Source organism: Periophthalmus magnuspinnatus, chromosome 11 (genome assembly GCF_009829125.3).
Source record: "Periophthalmus magnuspinnatus isolate fPerMag1 chromosome 11, fPerMag1.2.pri, whole genome shotgun sequence".
NCBI lineage: Eukaryota > Metazoa > Chordata > Actinopteri > Gobiiformes > Gobiidae > Periophthalmus > Periophthalmus magnuspinnatus.
In genome coordinates, this window is record NC_047136.2 from 8,344,944 (window position 1) to 8,366,762 (window position 21,819).

The 21,819-nt window shown below is 39.1% G+C and overlaps 3 protein-coding genes across 5 annotated transcripts in view; 1 reads left to right on the forward strand and 2 right to left on the reverse strand.

Annotated features, from left to right (window-relative positions):
* The window catches only part of ripor2 (RHO family interacting cell polarization regulator 2), a 324,701-nt gene that overhangs the window by 156,941 nt on the left and 145,941 nt on the right, over positions 1–21,819 (reverse strand). The window lies entirely within an intron of this gene.
* tpd52 (tumor protein D52) overlaps positions 1–21,819 on the forward strand; it is a 369,330-nt gene that overhangs the window by 13,664 nt on the left and 333,847 nt on the right. The window lies entirely within an intron of this gene.
* The window catches only part of znf704 (zinc finger protein 704), a 59,447-nt gene continuing 38,318 nt past the window's right edge, over positions 691–21,819 (reverse strand). For all 3 annotated transcript variants that reach the window (XM_055225106.1, XM_033975463.2, XM_033975462.2), the window contains exons 4-9: positions 19,945–20,219; positions 14,849–14,949; positions 12,826–13,114; positions 11,407–11,535; positions 11,233–11,324; positions 691–11,152 (exon numbers count right to left, since the gene is read on the reverse strand). In XM_055225106.1, coding sequence (XP_055081081.1) covers positions 11,038–11,152; positions 11,233–11,324; positions 11,407–11,535; positions 12,826–13,114; positions 14,849–14,949; positions 19,945–20,219 — 1,001 coding nt within the window. In that variant the 3' untranslated portion in view covers positions 691–11,037. The remainder of the gene's footprint in view (positions 11,153–11,232; positions 11,325–11,406; positions 11,536–12,825; positions 13,115–14,848; positions 14,950–19,944; positions 20,220–21,819) is intronic.

Below are 21,819 nucleotides of genomic sequence, written 5' to 3' on the forward strand. Positions count from 1 at the left end.
AACTGGGACTAAACCAGGACTACACATGGACTAAACCAGGACTAAACCAGGACTAAACCAGGACTAAACCAGGACTAAACATGGACTGATGAGGACTAAACCAGGACTAAACATGGACTAAACCAGGACTGAACGAGGATTAAACCAGGACAAAACCAAGACTAAACCAGGACTAAATCATCACTAAACCAAGGATAAACCAGGAGTAAACATCACAAGGTGGAACAGAGCATTTTGAGCTTTGGAGATGAGACAAACTAAAGTATAACTCAAACCTGTGTGAATGAAACAAAACACAACTCCAGGTCTGTTTTTGAAGTGGTAACAGCATTATAACATGACTTAAAATTCACAAGAATCTATCTTATGTTATATAGGACCTATAAGTATTTCTGTGCTCAGTAGAACTTGAATCTGCGTTTAAGAAAGATTAGAAGCAGCTACTCATTTGCATGGCCCCTCCTCATCAATCTACCAAAACTGTGAATAAGTAAACTTGCCTTTTTGCTCTAGTGATTGCGAATAGCACCCAAAGTAAACTGCATTCATAACTAATATTGTATTTGCATCACATGGCTGAACTCATGATAAGAAATCCTCAGAGTTTGTGAATGTAAAAAAAAGATAATTAGCAATCAGTGAAGCAGAGATGAAGAAAAGACACAATGACACAAGCGGCTAACAAACAGCTGCCAAAAAAGTCTTTATTTTCAGTTCAGTTCAACCAAATATCTCCAGATTTATCTTGAAAACTGGAGCTAGGTCTAAAACTGTACATCAACAACAGCACCAGAACAAAAGGATCAGGAAACACCATTTTTACAACATGGAACAATGGCAGTTTGTACACACATAGTTTCAGAGAAGAAGAAACTAATAACCAGGAGTTAACAGTCAGTGTGCAATGATTTTTCCCAAGCAAGAAAAATCCTTATATCATAATATTTGTCTGATAATATTGTGGAAAAGAAAGAATTAAACATCACTGGTGCATTCATAGCCTATAGATATATTTATGATAGAGACAAATATTGCAAGTTCTTTGTTAAGAAGAAGAAGAGCTGTTTTGACTGACGTCTGGACAGGTGCATCTCAAAAAAATCACATTGGTAAACTCATTTATTTCCATATATTTATCATTATTAATTTTGTATTGATTCTTGTTTTGTGTTGTCTTTATCCCAATGTTTTAATGAGTTTCTTCTTCTTTTTTTTCTTTTTTTAAAATTCATATCGTCTTTTAGAATTGGCTTTTTCTGTCAGCTTCTTTTAGACAGAATTTCAGAAACTCATTCAAAATTTCTTTATTTATATATATTTTTTGTGATGCACCTGTATTTGTGTGTGTTCTGATGAAGCGGACCACGTTTCTATTGTAAGGTACGTGAGGTGGACATTCAGCTTGAACATGGCTTGCGTTGTGTCTGTATATATCCTTGAAGACACTAAAACCCTCCCTCAATATTACAGAGTGAACACATACACAACATTTTGGGAAAGTAGCTTATTTTCACCATTGGACGGAGAAGTATAGCTTTAACCTATTCCTATAAACAACAGTATATCCTCACAGTGAAGGAAAAGCTACTGACTTTGCAAAAACGCCAACAATTTTCTCTCAGGTCACAGATGCCGCTCCTCATTGCCCTCATCAATTATTCAACGCCTCAGTAAACAGCTCCCCGCACAGCGCTAAAACAACAACTTGTGTGAGCTCATATATACAGTCATCCCCATACACCTTTAGAATGAAAGCTCTGGAATATGCTTTTACAACACAGGTGCAGATGGAGTGGGCAGGAACGGTGCTGCGGAAAAGGTTGCCATAGCTACAGTGAGTAAAATCTATGGGAGTTGATAAAAACATCAGGAAAAACTGTCAAATATACTGTAGTCCAAAACGAAGGACATTTAAAGTGGCGCCTTGTAACTTTTCAGGTGGAGCGTTTGCCACCTGCTTGAGATGTTTTTGTACAGCCTAGCATGTTCCAGAGTATGACGTTAAACTGAAATATATCATAGAGACAAGCTGGGGATGTCACCAAGCCAAGTTACAAGTCAGATCTGTGGAGAGGCGTACCTACTCACAGTGAGGATGCATGTTTTTCAATGTATTTTTGAGCTCTAAAATTTGTTTAATTGAATAAATGCAATAAATGCATTAATGCCAGGCTGGTAACGGACCCTTCATCAGAAAAGTTACATAGTGCATCTTTAATATCAAGGGACAAAGTGTTGGTTTTGGTGTGGAAATACAAAAAAGAAACAATGCCAAATTATTATTTTATTATTAATTATTATTATAACCACAAGGGGTCGATAAAGTCACAAATGTCAGTTAACCTTAAACTGGAACTTGGTTGTCTGTCCTGGTCTGGACTGTATTACTTTTGCAAGAGACAATAATTGAGCTCTTCATCACTTTGTTCAGATACTTTGGTTTATGTTATTGGGTATTTTTTTTTCTCTTTTCGCTCCATCTTTTACACTGAAATTTATTTTTGATTTGTGCTAATAATGTAACAAAGAGATTTTTTATTTGTTTTATTTGTGTTGTTTCTTCAACAGGCTATTACACAGGAAACTGACAAATCATGAAGTAGAGCCAGACAGTATGGGACTACAAACCTTGAACTATCTGTGGAAAGCCTGACAGAAAAGACCCTTCCACTGTGTATATCTGCCTGGTATTGTTAATGTATGAGGTATGACAGCTAGTACTTTGAAACACACTTTCCCGAGTGCTCCCATGGCTTGATCATGTTTCTGCAGACACACATAAGCCTTATTCTTTCTCTCTTCTCTTACAGAGACATGGGAGAAGACGAGAGAGGTGTGAACGCTACATTGAACAGATGGGACAAACCTCGGGCGGGCGGGTGCCCATACAAACACACTTTCCATCATCTTTCTCACATGCTACAAACCTAAAAACAGTCCCCTCCAGAGAGTATTCCACATTATCACCAGGATTGCCCCCCAAAGCCTCATCGACATATGTTTCAACAGTGGGGCATATGACGCAAGCTCCTAGTATAGGGGACTTGTGCATGTTACTCCCCCCATCTGAAAAATACAACACCAACAGAAACGCTTTGCAGCTACTTTCTTAATAAATCTTTGCTGATAAATGATTCAGGATGGCATGAATGTTGCAATGACTTCATGCATAAAAGGTGGCTGGAGATAGTAGAAAAGCACTGGTAAACAGCTTCTGCCTTCCCAAAAGTGTCTGGTCTAATTTACCATACCCGCTTATTTATTTTGATGTGAAATTCTCGCTCATCCCACGGCTAACACAAACCTTGTAAAATAAAATATACTACTCCTGATGACCCAAAGGAGGGATTCCCATCGGGCACACAATCTAGCCTTAAACCATCTCAGAGACTACATAAATATACTAGTAGTTGTAAAGATACGGTTTGGTTGGAGTTTTCCTATTAGGGGAGATGGAGGAGATACTTGAGCGCACCGGTGTTGTAAAATTTTATGGAGCCCAAGCAAAATGATGACTATAGGGAGCCTTGGTGTCGTTTATAGCAGATGACTTAAGACTTTTCAATGAATGTGTTAAATTTTAGCTTTTTACTGGTGAATTGTAAAGTTTCCTATTAAATAGATTTTGATAGTATTCACTTTTTAAACTATTGGACACAAGTAGGGTCCGGTGTGGTTACTGTGTAGTCAATGCATACAGAACGCAGGAAGGACTGCTAACAAAGAAGCTAAAATGGAGTATTGTGCATTTTACCATACACACCAAATATGCTTTACTATATGAAAAAAGTCTACTTAAGTAAAAGTATTTAAGTACCCGTTTAAAGAGTAAAAAGTAAAGTATTTCACACATGTATTGTTAATTTGTTTAAGTGTAAATGCAGTGATATTGATTAAAATTATCCATATTTTGGTAAACAGTAACAATACGAATCAATCCCTTAATTTTTATTATGAATTTTGTGACTGAAGCTTAAACTCAAAAACTTTAGTCAGGATGTTACCTCAAATATGGTTAAAAAAATAAAATAAAATAACCCCTCAAATCATAAAAAGTACTTTTTTACTGTTCAGTCCAGTTCAAAATTGTAGTGGAGTAGAAAGTACCTGCTCTCAAATGTAGTGAAGTAAAAGTAAAAAATATATATTGTAAAAAAGTAAAGTACACATACCTAAAAATTCTACTTAAGTACAGTACTTTACTACTTGTACTTCATTACCTTCCACCACTGATACTTTAAACTTAAGTTGTGACATTATGTTGCTTTTTAGATGGAGCATTTACCCCTAAACTATAAGATTTCCAGTTCATGTCCTGATCCTTCACTGATACCTTTTTGTTGCAGGACGGTTTAGCTTCCTTGTTAGCATCTCCAATGTTGCCTGCACCTCATACCATCAGACACACTTTCTTTTTCTCCTTCACTGAGTTGAGATAAACGCTACATAAAAATATAAAACTTTCTTTACTCTTGTGATCAATCCACCTGAGCATGGCTTTTTCTGTATATGTCGAGACTCAAACTACCGGTACTATCCCTGTTGGAGTTATATAGGCCCACTAATGCACTGTCAACAAACACAAGTGGAGTTTTTAGTTTACAGCTTGAAAACACATCAAACATTTAGATTTAGAGGCTTGAAAAGGATAGAAAAACGCCACATACTGTTTTGGCCAAGACTGGGTTAAGAGCAGTGAATGCGCGGATCTCTGTGTTTCGAAAATAGCTGTCCTAAGCATCATCTGTCTCCAGAAATTGCACTGCCCCGTAACAATTAAAGGGAAGGCAGTAAAAGTCTGCACACTTTTATATCATGTTTAACAAGTATCATGTGATTTTGGTCCTGATCGAATGAAAAAGATCCCAGGGTGTTTTATTAAGGCTATAGGAGTGTCAGGGATGCAGGAGAAAGAAGAACAACTAAACTGTACACCTCTATAACTCCCGTTGGCATGGCGCCCAACGGAGTACAGTCATCATCCATCTTCCAGAAAGCCTCATCCAGGAATGTCCCAGGATGAGACAACTGCAAACCCACAGTACATGGGAGGGGAGGTGTACCCCTCCACAGTGGACAAATTGGCTCATGTAGGTGCAGCCTGATTTCACCCTGTTTCCACTGAACTGTTTTAATTCTCTAATTTATTTGATGAAACATAAAGGTGCACTGTGTCACTTTTCGGGTGGAGGATCTGCAACCGGCTTGTCTCCGTGGAAATGTTGCTTTGCCAGGAATATTTTACAGTATGGCATTAAACTTCTATCAATAATAAATTCAAGATATATAAATGTAATTCCATACTGTGAAACATTCCTGGCAAAGCAATAACACCCCCCACCTTAATATGTATTATTCAGTACATAATTAGTTGTTTTACTGTAGTTTAAAATCTGCTCTTACCCCATCCCATGGCCAGCACAGCACAAACAGAGCACACTTATATAAACTGTTATTCGCATGCACATGCAGTAGTAAAAATACAGTTAGACCAGAGCATATAGTATATAGTGTCATGTAAAAGAGTACAAAGCCAGTGTGACAGTCGCAGAGTTCTTGAGGTGATTGTATCAGAAAGAATGAAACGGTCAGTGAGGGGATCGGGAGGTGGTGGTCAGCCATCTCTGTGTTGCATATTTAAGTTGTCTGAGGGAGCTGAGGCAAAATACCCAGAATTAATGAGGTATATTCAATTATAATTCAAAGTGATCCCTTTCAGGAGGAGCTGGAGTGTTTTTGTCTACTTGAAATAATTATTCCTCCAGTGATGCTTTGATAGTGAATAGGGAATTTATAGATTGCTGTAAAGAGCACTTTGGAGCTCCACTCTAAAAATGGATCCTCTCCCTGACAGTTTCATAAGCTGTTTTTTGCCTAGTGAGGCGTCCTTGATTTCCCAAACATTTCGAGATTGCACCATGACAGATTTCTTCACATCAACACGCACCTATGTACAAGCCCTTGTACCGAAGGGAGAGAGGGTGATGTTTGGGAAAACAAAGAGCAAAGTTTACAGAGCACAAAACACATGGAAACACAGTATTATTACCATAAGGTTGGGTCAAAAATAGTTACAGCAAAGAGTAGAAAAGTCACTCAGACTTTGAGGGTTCCTTACAGTAACATCTTTCTACAACCAGGAAAAGGCCAAAGGGGCCTTGGACACCACTCACATGATCTCTGTATCACAAAGCTTTGAGATAGAAGTATAGAAAGCAGAACTCAGACTAGCCAGCACCAGAGACATTCCTTTACCGTTGCTGTGGCCCTGCAAATCACAGCAACACACAGCACTTAGAGTTTCACAGGAAACTCCTCTCTTATCAAGGCACATTCAGGACTCCTATCCCTCCTTTAGAATTAAACACTTAAAAATCATCTGTCTTATGGGTGTGTAGTTTTTACTGAAGCCATTGTACGCTTTTTATTCCCCCTTCCCTTTCTGATGGCACATTCCTGAATGAACCAACAGAGAAAGCCCCTCCTCTTTTTATTGACAGCAGCCTCAGCTCTGGCGTGAGCAGGAGTCAGATCAGAACTGAGATGCATAACCTGGACGTCAGGGTGGTCGCCATGGAAACTAACCCTGGTGTCATGTGATGTCAATGCTGGAGACACCATCTATTCTTAGGGTCATGCACTGCAATGCTATGACTACTCAAGTGTGACAGACAGTGCATATAGGACACTTTTAAAACACCTATGTTTTTAGTCATTAGACTTTTTAGCTCTACATAAACACATAAGAAGACTCACTTTGGACATGTTTATAGGCCTAATTGAACGAGAGGCCAATATCAGGCTGAAATGTATTTATTTCTACAGCGTTCCTAGCACAGAGCCGAGGGGAACCCCAAAGGTGCATTCAGAGTTGCATTTCTTACTCACAGTCAAAATATGCAGATAGTGAGGCTATGTTTGAAGTATAACAATGGTATTCTGATGTATAGATTGCTTACTATCATCACAGGGTTAAGCCATAGGATCTGGCTTACAAATATCTGAATCCAAATCCATAGAATTGTATACAAATAGGCAGAGGATCTGTTGTGATCCTAGATGTTAACACAAAAGGACTGTAAAGATGCACAGTAGCCGAGATATACAAGTGGCACTGTAGCTTCTGATGTGTATTGAATATAGCAGAATATTGACTTGCACTTGATGATATAAGGTATAATAAGCATCTTGTTACAAACAAGTCTTGTCACATATGATTTACCAAAGTGTCCAAGGATCAACTCCATAAACCAGAAACGCTCGTAAAAGTGTCAACACATGAACCTCAGTGAGAGCCACCACCGGACAGCCACGGACATGTATGTATGTGCAATATATATATACACACCCAGGGTCCACCATAACTCATGTTGGTAGATTTTTACACCTTGGGTAAGCAGAATAATGCCATCTAGTTTTATTCAATCTTATAAATCATGCTAGGGCCTTTATAATAGACGGCAGCAGAGGAGGTAAACACACCGGAGAACAAAAGGCTGACCGGGTGCTGCCACTCATAAGGGAAAGAAAAAAAAATCCTCATAAGTATTCATATCACTCTCTCCTCAGTAACAAGACCTCCTATTGTGGCTCTTTGATGCCAGTTTTAATTCTGCTACGTGAAACAGGTTGACGACAGCAGCCCAGCGGTTTGCACAGCTCAAAGCCCATAGATCCCAAAGGTAGGAGTTTAACACTATCACATCAATAGCATGATAACATATGGCAGATTTGGCAGAGTTACAATGTCAATTTTGGAATGATCAGTCTTTCTTTTGTCAGATATGCTCAGTGGGAAACTAAGCATGCAAAGTCCTGTAGTCTTGGGGAATTTAAAGTTTCAAGGATCTTTTTGTTGTTTTTTTTTCTGCTTTTGTAATTAGAGCGCCCAATCAGTATTCACAAGCGACAATGCGATGAGTGAAAAATGAATATTCAAAGTAGGTGGTTGCCATAAAGTGATGGAATAATTTTACGTTTGAACAACTGAGCAAACTTAATCTACTGATAAGACTGTATGACGGCTGTGGAAGCTTTAGGAACATTAGAAAATTGATGATGGAAAGAATTGCAAGTCAGGCCCAATTAGCGCACCATTGGCAAAAATCGTACTACTCTGATGCCAAGTATTTATATAGTCTATGCAGTTAAACATTTTATGTCTGTATCTAGTATCTACAGAAAAAAAAGAAAACACTTTTGTCGGTGACCATTTTGGTGCACACTTGATAGACTTGAGGCAGGGTGTTTTTATTTTCATGTTCTACAACAAAGCAATGTGTACAAAATGTATGAGTAAAGATGAGACACAGGGAGAGTTAGCTCTGGTAAATAGCACCTCCGTTTCTCCCCTGCACAGGGCACAGTGCCAGCCCCATCACAAAGAGATGGTGCTGAGTGCCTCTGTAAAGCACCTTCATGCTTAAGGTCACCTTTGTGCCACTGCTAGTGAAGATGTTGTCCAGACAACAGCCATGCAGGCAGGATTCAGTCCATAACAAAACCCACATAAACGCTGCCAACATGGAGTTTACAAAATACAAATGTCATTTAAAGTTGTCATTCAATTTAGCTGCCTATCAGAATAACCAGATGCACATGAGGCTTGTTTTTGGACTGGATCCTGACAGCATCTGATTGGCTGCCAGTTTTTCCCACACTCCAGTATAGGAAGGATATGACCTGACCACAAAACACAAAGCACCACAATGATGGAGAAAGGGCAGTGGGTAGTGCATGGTGTACAACATTCAGCCAATATAACATATATAACAAAAAAGGTCTTTTAACCTGGACACGTTTGTCAAACCTGCTCCGGGACTGTCGTGACAGGGGGTCAACCACCTCGATACGTTTGATAAAGGTATGGGGACTCCTTAAGTGGAGCTGAGAGCACCGTGCAGCAGCGCTGTGGCCCGAGCACTTCGCCTGGGGCACCTCCACTCACACACAAAAACACTGGGTTGTCAATCAAACTAATTGCGAATGAGCTGCGGTGACAACCCCAGCAGAGGAGAATTGGAAATAAGATAAAGGTTTTAATCAAGTGTAGCTTTTGGACGGCTAATGCAGCAGGGATGGTGGGGAGCGCGAGCGCAGTGGAGCCCAAGGCGAGAGCACGCGGGTCACACACACTGGGAGGAAACACGCATAACAAGCTTGGCAGGACATGTAAATGACTGCCTCCTATAGATATACATCTTTGCCAGAACATGAAAACAAAATCCATTTATAATATAGTCTCATATGTGGAAACAAAAATGACAAATTATAGTATTTTTTGCTTTGAAGTAAACCCCAACATGTCTTAACTATATATAGATTTTTCTTATCTTGTAAACATAACACATCGCCTGATACAATGGCATTTTAAATGACATATAGAACAATGAGTGTGACGTTAAGGCTAATCTCTATGTTTCAAAATAAAAGCACCCCAAAAGGTCCGACAGTATGATATATCCTTACACAAACCTGTTGATACAAAGTAAAGATGTAAAATGAAGAAAATCTATCTTAGTATGTAATCAATAAAAGAAGCTGAAAACATAGAATAGCTTTAGACGTACTGAAACCCAACGGGCAAGCTTGAAGTCAGTTTATCAGCTGGTGTTGGTCTCTAATAACTCAGTATGTTATTTAATACAAGTTAGTGTGTAGTACAAATATCCTAATGAAGAAACTATGACTTATTCAGTATGCAGTTTCCCAATAACTTTTTTTCTATTGGTCCATAAGTCAGAATATAACATATATTTTTGTATCTTTTTTGAAAGTGCCTGGAACAAGGATGCTGGGAAAATCATAGCCACAGCTTAAATGTAGAATCTCTAGTTATTTTTAAAGATGTGAATCAAACAAGTGCTTTTCCCATTACATTTCATAAACCTAACCAAGTCTTGGTAGCTTTTTTGCTCAAAATGAAATTATTTTAGGTAACTATAGACTGCAAACAGTGCAAGTGCTTTGCTTTTGGTTGGTAAAAGTACGCCCCCTTTGGTTTGCCAATGCAACTCAGTACTAAAAAGTTCCCTTTGGGAGAGTGGTCACGATGGCAGAAGAGGACGAGGGCATTCTTTCACATACCTCTGTCAACACGAGGGTCCTTGTAAATTTATCCTTGCAAGGTATAAGTAAGTAAACAGTCTTGGTTTTAGACATAAGGGAGAAAAGATTAAAAACAGTTAAACATGGCACTTTAACACAACTATTTAAAAGAACAAGACAGTTTTTGGTGGTTAAAAGTTGTGTGGATATGTTGTAGATGAGGATAACTCAAAAGCTTTAACTGCTGCTGGTTGCGCTCTGTAAAAATTAACCTGAAAACTGTTCAAATATTACCTCTGCTGATTGTAATATTCATGTAGCAGTTTGACTTATGTGGTCCATTCATGTTCCCTGACTGTAAAAGTTGGATCTTTTTTGCATTGGTCATCCATTTTTATTTTATCAGTGTTCCTTTTGGGTTGTGAAAAATGGAGAAAAGGCTGTGATGAGGTGATAGAAAATCTCCTCAAAAAGTCAAGAAATTAGATGAATACACTGCAGGAAGAAAGAACGGCACACATCACCTCCAACTTTTCTCACAATGTTTTTCAAAGGCCTTTCCTCTCTTCAACAGTAAAAAAAAAAAAATCTGAAATCTGAAAATCTGAAAAAATCTGAAATCTTTCTTTAACACACTTTCCATTCCATTTTAAGTCAGATGCAACACTGAATCTAACATAAAAACAAAAAAACTTGAACTCTTTGATTGTTTTTTTGTTTTTTTTTCTCCTTTTTTACATAGTGTAGCTGCACTAGAGTTTCCCAAAGAACGGTCGGGAGTAACGAGGCAACATTTGGGAATCTTGGACGGAACAGTAAAAGCCGGCTGCGCCATCTTGTGGAGGAATGGTCTGGAGTGGGACCGGACATAGGAAGGTGTTATGGAGGGAGGGTCCTGACAGGTTTTGAGGTTGAGGTTTTGAGCAGAAGAAAAGCATGCAAAGTGTGCCCTTGCAGGAGCAGCACCTGTCGAACAGGGCGCTCAGGGGCTCAGTCGGTGAATCTCTGACAGGCCTTCTTCCAGCGACAGGCCGTGCACCACATGTCGCGGTTCTCCATCCCGTACACTTTACGACACTTCTTACCTTCACCGCGCACCTTCCGACTTCGGAGGATACAAGAAAAAAATATTTTAGTATAGAGTTATAAAACAGTAGGTCATTCATTAAAATTTCAAACGAATACCTGAGAGCTGTGGTGGCTCGAGGAGGAGATGACAAGACGGCGATGGTTTGGGAGCGTTGTTCTCCGAAGCCCTGGCTCTTACTTGGAGACATCTGTGAGAAGAAATGACAAAAAACATGAAACGTTAATTGAAACTGGAAGAAATGAAGTGAATGCAGTGAAACCGCAGTGTACCGAGTTGCCGGTGAAAGTGACCGGAGGAGACTGCCAGGAGATGCTGAAGCTGGAGCTGTTGGTGGGAGTGAAGCTGGTCGAACCGTTCATGTTGTTTCCGTTGGACGGGATGGACACAGGAGCTGTGGCCTGAAGGGGTCAAAGGCCAAACATTTAGCAAATCGCCACTGTCATGAGATGTTACATTATTGTCAACAAATGATCATTTTCTAACAACAGTACAAATATCAAACCTGTTCTCTATCCATTTCTAAGACACTATATACTAGTTTTTATGCATTTCAGCACCCTGTTATACGCAACATTTTGAGGACTTTTTCCTATTCAAAAGATATAATATAATAATGTTTTGAAATTTTAATTACGGTGACAAAGATATTCTTATTTATTTTCTTTATCTTTATTTATACAGGGGAGCCCAATGAGAGCATTAGGGCTCTCTTTTTCATGGGTGTCCTGTTTAAAATACAATACAAAAAACCCCAAACAAGTCCATATAAAACATCATAAACAGGTGCAGGTGTGTGTATAAAAATTACTCATCAAATTATTAAATTGTGACTGTCACCGACGTATCCAGTTTTGATTTTCTTTTAAGTGTATTCAATTTTTGAAACATAAAACAGCTAAAAGTCTGCAGTCATGTGATCTGGTATTAAATGTCCCAGTATCAATGATTAACAAACAGGTGAGGCCGTTTTTGAAGTAGTCCCTTATAGATACATTTCATACAGTGCTGTTCTCTTCTAACAGACAGTGACGGCCAACCCACTTTTTCATAGAGAAACAGTGATGAGTTTCAAATCCATCACCAGTAATAAAACGAAGGGCAGAGCGAAAGAGAGGATCCAACGGTTTCAAATCAGAGGCTGAAGTCTGCATATACCATATCCCCATAATCCAACATGAACAGGAACGTTAGTTGCACTATTTGTTTTCTGTAATTTATTGGGATACGATATTTGTTTCTATAATAAAATGATACTTTAGACTTTTACATAATTTAGACTGTTACATAATTCTGAGATATGTTTTTAAAGGATAAGTTTTCATCAAACCAAAATACAAGATATTTATAAGTGTCAACACTTTCAATGGATGTACCATTTAGCGTGTAAAGATTTGTAGCTTGCATGTTACTAAATGTTTTTTTTTACAAAAAATCATATACTTTTTATACTTTTATTTTATTTGCAAGACATCTTGCATAGCAACTACACTACTGCTTTTTACATCAATAATACAAGTGTTAGCACAGTGGTTAACTGGTGTAAAGTAGCCCATATTGGTGCATTTGGTAAACATGGAGCCCTGATGAGCTGAGATGATGCCGAGCGTGTCCTGATGGGAGTATCGCGCTGACTGGGAGCGTGTATTGATCAGCCCTACCACTGATCTAATCTGTGTGTGAGGGGAGACCTGGTAGGCGTGGTCCGTGTGGATGAGGTAGAGAGCGCTGGGGGCCGAGCGGCTCAGGGGGGTGGTGCCTCCCACGTGGGACTCCTTGGTGTCGAACTGTGGAGGCCTGTGAGGGTCTGAGTGTCCCACATTGGGCAGAGGGGAGGGGGGAGGGGCCGGAGGGGACAGGACTGAGGGTGAGACCGGGGACAGGCTACTCAGACCGTCTGCCACAGAGTCTGTGTTGAGTTTGATCTCCGTGTAGTAGAAGTCCTCTTCGCCATCGCTGCAGTCCGAGTCGCAGTTTCGCCTTCACAAATGGGAAGAATTTGATTTACTTATTTCATATTCTTAAAACTGTCTAAAGAGTCCATAATGATTCATGTACTGTTAATAGAACTAGAGGGGCATATGACACTACAGCAAAAAGGACCATGTTTTACACCAAGGAAAACAATGTACATTTACCAAAAGTGACCAAAGAGTTGCTGCTGCATTTCTTGACACAAATTATTAATGTCACATCAAACAATATGATTTTTGATGTACTGTATACAGGCAAAAGGCTTCCTCTGTTTGCTTTGCTTAAAATAAACATTTATCTTTTACACTGTTTCAAAGATCTTAATTAATTTATTACATGTTTTAAGTAAAAAAAAACTTACAAACTTCTGGACTCTGAAAACACAAAGGGGTGAAACTGCTCTGCTAGATCAAGTGTAAAAGATTACTTTTCTACACCGAAGTCACTGCCCCAACCCCCTTTACCATTAATGGCCAAACCAACAACAACACAATCTGCAGTTAATCAGTGTGCACAAGAGCCCGGCTTTAATTGAATGTCAGCTGAAATGTGTGATCTATCTGCTATCATTGTCCTACGCGCCTGGCTTATTTCCCTTCAACCTGTCTAAGCCCTCCCTCGTGTCACAAAGAAAGTGCGTTACCGTGGCGATAATCCATCAACCATTAATCTGCGTCCCACACGGGAGCGGGACGACAGTGGCAAGGGGAAAGTGACAGTGATGTGAGGCGCCTGATGGGACGGCCCCAGGTGGAGGGTGTTGTGGGTGGCACTGGGACATACTGTAAATTCAGAAAGACTCCTTTATCCAGTGTCCTATCCCTCTTCTTCTATGGAGCTGATTCCATCTCTCTTTCTTATCTCCTCCATCACCACCTCAGCAGGTAAACCTCCTAACGCACCTCCACACCCAGCTTAGCACTTGAAAGGCTCTATTCTCCTTCACTATTCCAGTAGAGGCTTCATCTGAGACTCTCCCAGACGAATAATAATGGTCTACACACTGGGGATGTCAACTGATAATCAAGACTGTTCAGTTCACAATATAAGAAGAATAAAATAATATATTGTATCTATAATAATAATAATAATAATAATAATAATAATAATAATAATAATAATGATAATAATAATAATAATAATAATAATAATAATGAAGCATAATCCCCCAAAAGGTTAACCTAAATCTAAAGTGCAGTTTTTATTTATGGTATTTTCCGGATTATAAATAGCACTTTTTTCATAGGTTGGCCTCAGATGCTATTTATATGTGAAATATGTTTTTACTTCATCATTATGCATTTTTGGCTGGTGCGACTTATACTCCAGTGCGACTTATACTCCGGAAAATACAGTATTTATTTCATTTATCTTTATTTATACAGGGAGAGCCCACTGAAAAAACAAAACATCTAAGTACATAAGTCCACTTAAAGCATGTATACTCACACCTGTGCTTTTCATGTTTGCCACCAGTTTATTAAAGTGCATCCGTGGCACCAAAGTATCTAATTTTGCTTTATCCAGTTGTTTATCTTATATTAATTTAAGATTAAAATAAACAGTATTAAAGTTTGATTTAATAAAGCTGGTCACACACTAGAGCAGTGACCTATTAGACACTGAACGAAAGTGAATTAAGGATTTCACTATCATTTGGTCCTAGTGTCAACAATAGTCGTAACATTTGTAACACTGGTGGCATCCCCGGGGGTAGAGAGGTGTCTGTTTGGGACTTACCCCAGGTGGATGGTGCGGATGTGCCTCTGGATGCCTGCGGATGTGCTCAGGACTTTCCCACAATTCTTCCACAAACACTTGAACATCACTTTCATGGAGTTCTGTAAAAAAAACACGGTATACCTTGACTTGGATTAAAAACATTTCCACAAAAGGTGTGCAAAAATCCACAGCTGCACGAAATAAGTACACGAATATTAAAATAACTCATAAAAAGCCTGAGTGATGATTAACCTTTTTTTTGTTTCAATTAACTTTTTTTCAAGTACACGTATATCAGTCTTAATTTTCTTAATCAGTGTCATTTAAACTGAAACTGAAGGAAGTGTCTGGGGTGAGGAAAGTCTGGGAGTTCCTACTTAGACTCGGCCCCGGATAAGCGGAAGAAAATGGATGGATAGATGGAGTGTCACTTAACGCAAAAATGTATTCCTCCAAAGTCTGAACTCTCCTCCAAACCACACAAAATACTGGCTATAGAGATTTAGGCAAAAAACAAACAAACACAAATATAACTGACATTAAACTGAAATAATTCCATCTCGATTTGTTTAAAATTTAATTAACCGCCCCCAGCCCTCTCTGATAATGAAAGGGATTATGATTTAAATATGCAACAATATCCAAAATACCCAGAAACCTTCACAAAGATAATTTTCTGTCAAATGGAAGCCTGGCCATTAAAAATAAATAGCTTTTTGGCATAATGTATTTGATATGATATTACAACACACCAATTTTCAGATATATATTTTTCCGCACCATTCATATCTTCGCGTAATGTGTAAGTCTATTCAAAAACACAAATCTCCCACAAGGAAACATTATAAATATTTATGGCAGAAGGGACAAAGGACCTCTCTACGCTGTCCGTCCCACACTGTAGAGATTGTACACTTCCACTAAATGTTCTTTGTTTCTCTCCGACAGCATATAATTGATTGGTTGTGTTTTTATATATAGGCCCCATTCAGCTACACAATGCCATAATAGTGAGATTTTAGATGTGATTCTTTGACAGGCAGCTCGTGTGACCTATAGGCTGCTCACTTTGGTGTTTTTGAGGTGAATGTCAAGACGCCCATCCATTATAACTGGCTATGGCTGACCCAGTGTGATAAGGGGCTGAAAATATTCTCGATACGGCGGTGGCTTAAACTGATATTGATTTATTAAGTGGGGCTTTTTGTTGTCTAAAATGCCATTTGCTACCTCTGTCCACACTATTACTTTGCTCAGCCATACAGAACGCAGTGTCTCTTTTACCTTATACAACCCTGCGTCAGAATTTTCAAGGGATATTTTTGTATTGTGTTGGTTGTGCAAGTGGTTTTAGCAGAAAAAAAGTCGAGACTATTATTACAGGGTGAAAAGTGGCATTGAATTTTCTCAACACACTTTTATTGTGGAAGACATACTTCTTTTTCTAAGAAGTGAACCAGGCTGGCAGTAAATTTTTCACTGGCCATGATATCCTCCCTCCACTGTAATTACACCGCTGCCCCCTATGGACACCGCACATTGTTTTATGGAGAGAAATGCCCAGTGAGGCTCCCCTCCTCCTCTTGGCTCTTTATAAATGCTCTTATAGCCCTGTCCATCAAACTATTGTATTGTGGGGGCTTGGTTAATTTTGACAAGGTGTTTTTTTCTCATTTTAAACACATGTGCCTATACACCAGTCATAAGCAGACTCCCCCATGCATTGTTTAGTCTTTGGTAACAAAAGCCGGTGTAGTGAGGCTCTGGCTGCGTGTGTGATTCCCTTTAAAGAGTCATTTCACAGTTAATTAAATGGGGAGCTCTGAAAGGCATTGTCTTGCAGCAGAGGAGAGCAGGCTTCAGACGAGTAATTTCCTGTGAAACCGTCACTATTGCATATGTACAGATCAGCATCATTCTTGTGTTTATTTAAGTTATTTTGGGCTTTTTGGCTCCCTCTTCTCCATCTTCCTCGGTTTATTATGTGTTATACAATGGCACTGGATACCGATACTGTAGCTATTGTGTTTATGTCAGAAAAGTTTTGTACTTTCTGTTTCTATCTTGTTGGGAGAGATCAGTGTTTCAGTTTTATGCAGCTAAAATCTGAAAAAGACTTCGACAATGTTTAAATCCAGGCTCCAAATGGTTCTGTTTAGCTGTGTATATGACTGAAAGGTTTTTCTTATTCTGTAAAACACTTTGAATTACTTGGTGTACGAACTGCGCTATACAAATAAACTTTGCTTTGCCTTGTTGTATCCCTTAAAGCAGCACTGTGTAACTTTTCTGGACAAGGATCTGCCACCTACTTGTATGGATTGAATATCCATGGGATCAAGTAGGTAATACAACTGGGAGAAGTTACTTGTCAGATCTGTGGAGAGGTTTATTGGAATTATTTGTTATTGATAAGTTAATTTTGATGTAACAAGGATTATTTGGTTTTATATATATATATATATATATATATATATATATATATATATATATATATATATATATATATATATATACTGCATGTATGGCATGTATTTATTCGTTATTTATTTATTTATTTAAGTTATAATAATGATGAATTACTTTAAGCTAATTTATTTTAATTGTATGCTAATTTTATTTTTGGTTTACTGACCCTGTTTTTAGGTCAGGTTTTTTTTTTCCCTGCACTGAATTCAACGACAACCTCACAATAACCTGGATGGCGAGCTACCCTTTTCCTTCATAGACTGGTAGGAACAAACCTTTGGAATAAATACTCGAACCTGGAACTGGAACGGGACATTTTTTTTTGGTTCTGTTGCATTGCATTTTGTTTTTTGTATTAATCATATCTACTGAATATATAAAGTAATTTCATATTTATAATTCATTATATATATTATTATTGCATACCTGCCTAAGTAATTAATATTGAACTTAATATATATTATTTTTGACTAAGATTCCTTGTTGTTGTATTTATTCACACACACTGGCTCCCTACCGTACCTACATCTGGTCAACATTGCAGTCAGGTCCTAATTAGCCACTAGTTGCGTTACACCTTCTTTCAAAACCATTTGTTCATGTTTTTTAGATTGCTCAAAATAAAGGAAAAAACTTTCTTCCATCATCCCTATATTCTTTATCTGTCTTTCTATCGATCCCTCTGGCTATGTCCTATCCTTCCCACTAATCTCTTTCCTACGGTGTAATCCACCTTTCAGCGCCCTTCCTAGCTTCTACTGTATCTGATTAGTATGTTTTACAGTTTTTTCCCTAATATCCAAAAAGATTTACACATTATTTCTAATTAAACTGTTCTACTTTCACAACCAAGTCAATGAAGGAAGAAAACACATTCATTCTTCTCTATATTTTTTTATTTCTATCTACCGTTCCATCCTTCTTTCCATCTTCCATTCCTCCTTCCGTCCCCGAATGTGATAAGTCTCCAATTAATACAGTATATGTGGAGCCCACCCAAGGGCCCTTATCGATTGGGTGGGAGCGACATGGAGCCAGATCTTTATGTTTGCTGAGGCGGGCATTAAAATCATTAGGTTTTGTTTTTTTTTTTCCTGGTGGTCCGCCTGTGACAGAGCTGCGGTCATTATGAGGGGGACATGTCTGGGGACAGAGCACACAGAGGACCCCAGGAGATGAGGAACATACTGGAAATGTAAGTGATTTCAGTAAGGATATGATTTGAAGTCATAGATACATTAAATTATGGGGGAAATGAATCACAACGATATGGCTCATAATTAAAATCATGATTTTTGAACCAAATGTTTATGTATTGTCATAAGTTAACTTGTATTCTGTCTTAGTAACACTTTGTGATTCATGATGATCTAATCCACTATTAGACCAGTGGCTTTGCTCCAGGTTTTAAAGGGAAAAACGAGCCCACCATTATCATATTCACACTTAACATTCAATAAACTGCCCAGTCTTGTTATGTAGCCAAGAAATCCATAGTGATGGTTTTGAGTTGGTAAAGTGACTTGTGTAATAATATAATTCTGTTTTTCACCAACTGCAATTTGTGTGAGTTATTGTTTATGAAAAATATAGTATTAGCGTTAGGATTCTCCCAAAGGAAATTAAGAATTGTGAAGATAACCAAGCCACCAATTAACTGTATGTGTAATACACCTCACACAATAATGAGCTTATTTCATTAAGACAAGATAGTTTGAAAGTGCTTGGATAAAAACATGTGAAGATAAGTTATGCGTGATACATTTTTATTGAATAACTAATGGAAAGGAATAGTCCTTTTGTCACCGAAGTTCATGCTCAACATGTCTTGTAAATGGGTGTTTTTACAGGGAATTACTTTAAGATTTAAAATGGATGGGGAGGGCTGATGGGCCAGAGGAGGACAAAGAACTTAGGAACGAGTAGTGGGACTGTGAAGAGGAAGGGGAGAGAAGCAATATACATGTGAAAAAATAATGAGTGACAGCGCCGAGTGTGATGAGCTGTCAGTGTGAGCTCGGATGGGACAGGAGAGATGATAAGTGTGGTTGGTGTGTGCGGACAACATCTGGAGATCACCAAACTGCTGTGTGTCTGTTGTGTGTTGTGCCTGTGATGTGTGTGTGTTGTCTGTCCCATTTTCCCGCTGCCATCCGTCTCCAGCGCCATAACCCCCCTGATGGAGATGCTGCCACACGGTGGTGGAGCAAATCAAGGCGCACGCGTGACAGCATCTCATAGACAGAACTTCAGAGTGTGTCCTTATAGAGAGATGTGCCCATTACCATACGCAGAGCCTGTGCTGCTGCCGTCCTCCTCTGCGCCGGTTTAGTGTGACACTTTCACAACGCTATAAAAGTAAATGTGTGAAGCTGAAAGTGCCTCTGAACCTATAGAGTTTATAAGATCATGACAGTGACATGTGGAGTGAGGCGCTAAACAGCTGGGCTAATCTGAGCCTACTGCCAGATCTGAATTATATAGTCAATTTAAAAGGTACATTAAAACTATATAAAATTGGGCCTGTGAAGTTTCTGCTGAATGATTATAACTGTAGAGTGCGGGTGTAACCGTGGCTAATAATCTTGGTTTAAACATTATTTAAAATCTTTGCATATTGAATAAAAACATTTCTGCTGACTGACCTTGCGTTTGCGTGGGATGGGCTCGTCAAACAGTAGGCTGCTGCCGTCCTGGTCCTCCAGGCTGGGGTCCTCGGGCCCATTGGGGCCCTGGCCCGGCCCCAGGCTGGGTACTCTGAAGGGTTTGAAGCTGTCTGCGGACAGAGGGGGTGACGGGGTCGAGGGGTTGGACTGGTCACTGGGGGCAGACCAGCTCCAGTAGCCTCCAGACGAGCTGTTACTGGAGGGAGTGAAGGGTCCTGCTGAACCATTGTCCTTCCACGAACCATTCAGACCCTCTGAGGAAACAAAGACAAAGAGGGTTCATAATAAATACTGCGTCTCCTATTGTATTGATAAATACAGTGTGCTACATAAGCTGGTGGGTGTTCCAGTGTCAGTGATGGAAGATCAAGACATTCAATTATGTTCAGACGCCTTCTTTTGCACTTTAGACAGAGAGGCTCCCAGCAGCGCTGTTGACTGTGACACAGGAAAATAAAGGTTATTTCCCTGTTTTGTTATTCACCAGAGACGCTCTCAAGGTCTAGTATTTTATTTTCTACATCAAAGACATCTGTCTTTTTCAATATTGGCTACTAACAGCATCTCGCAGCAGGGAGACAGGGGCTGAGTCAAACTTTTGTTAGTTTTAGTTTGGGTCCAGAAGTTGCAAAAAACCCTGTGCTTTAAAAAAGTTCACATGATACTTTGAAATACAATATAAAAAATTATGTAAAAAAACCCCAAAACATTATGCTAGTTCTAAATGCTATAATAAACCAAAATGCATTAAAACCCTCATCTCTATGGCTGTGTAACAGTAGCACCTAAATGAAGATGATGAATAAATCCCATCACTGAAACTGGTGAGAAACAAAGGCCATTAATTGCATTCATTTATTCATTAATCTTAATCAAGATGGAAATTTCAATTAATTACAACATGTATTTGAGCAAACCCTACCCGTCCCTGGTGTAAAGGCATGTCTGACAGGAGAACCATCTGTGGCTGTGCAGTGCAGGGGGAACATCAGATCTGTCCTGCTGCTATGGCTCTGTGTGCACTCTGCATGAGGAAGTCATGAAAGCTATCATGCCACAGTGAACACGAGAACAGGGCGGGACATATGTTTGAATACATTTAGTTACAGATGCACGGCGGTATTTAGAGCCATTGTGTTCATGTGTGTGTGAACTATATGATGCCCTGTTTACATTTCACTGAGCGTTTCTGACAGCGGTAAGAAATGCATGGTGGGAGAGGATGGTCCAAAGGCGGCATGACTGTGAGCATCAATGAAGCAGTCAGGTTGGTCAATGGCTGAAGTCTATCTTATACAGTATGCCATGGTGTAATGTGGGATCGATGTACAATTAATCAAATTTCAATTAAGATCAAAACTTGGTCATTTCTAATTGTCATCAATGAACAGTTAGGGTCATTTTAATCAAAACGTATATTTATCTATCTATTAATTGCTATGGCAACACCCATAATTTTTCATCATTCTGAAACCCATATAGTGCTTAACAGTAACAAAGGGATCTGAAGCACAGCAGGTGGTGGCGATTTTCACTGCAAGCTTACACATAACCAGATAACAACTGTGGCTCAATGAGAAAGGCGGACAAATGAGCAGCTTGGGTTAAGTACTTTGATCAGGAATGCATCAAGTACAGAACTGCACATCTAAGTCTGAGATGAATCACAATGTAGATGCACTATTTAGTATTTAACCATTAGTGCCCCTGCCTCTGTTCTGTATGTGTGTCTGCCTCTGTTCTGTATGTGTGTGTGTCTGCCTCTGTTCTGTATGTGTGTGTGTGTCTCTGCCTCTGTTCTGTATGTGTATGTGTGTGTGCGTCTGCCTCTGTTCTGTATGTGTGTGTGTCTGC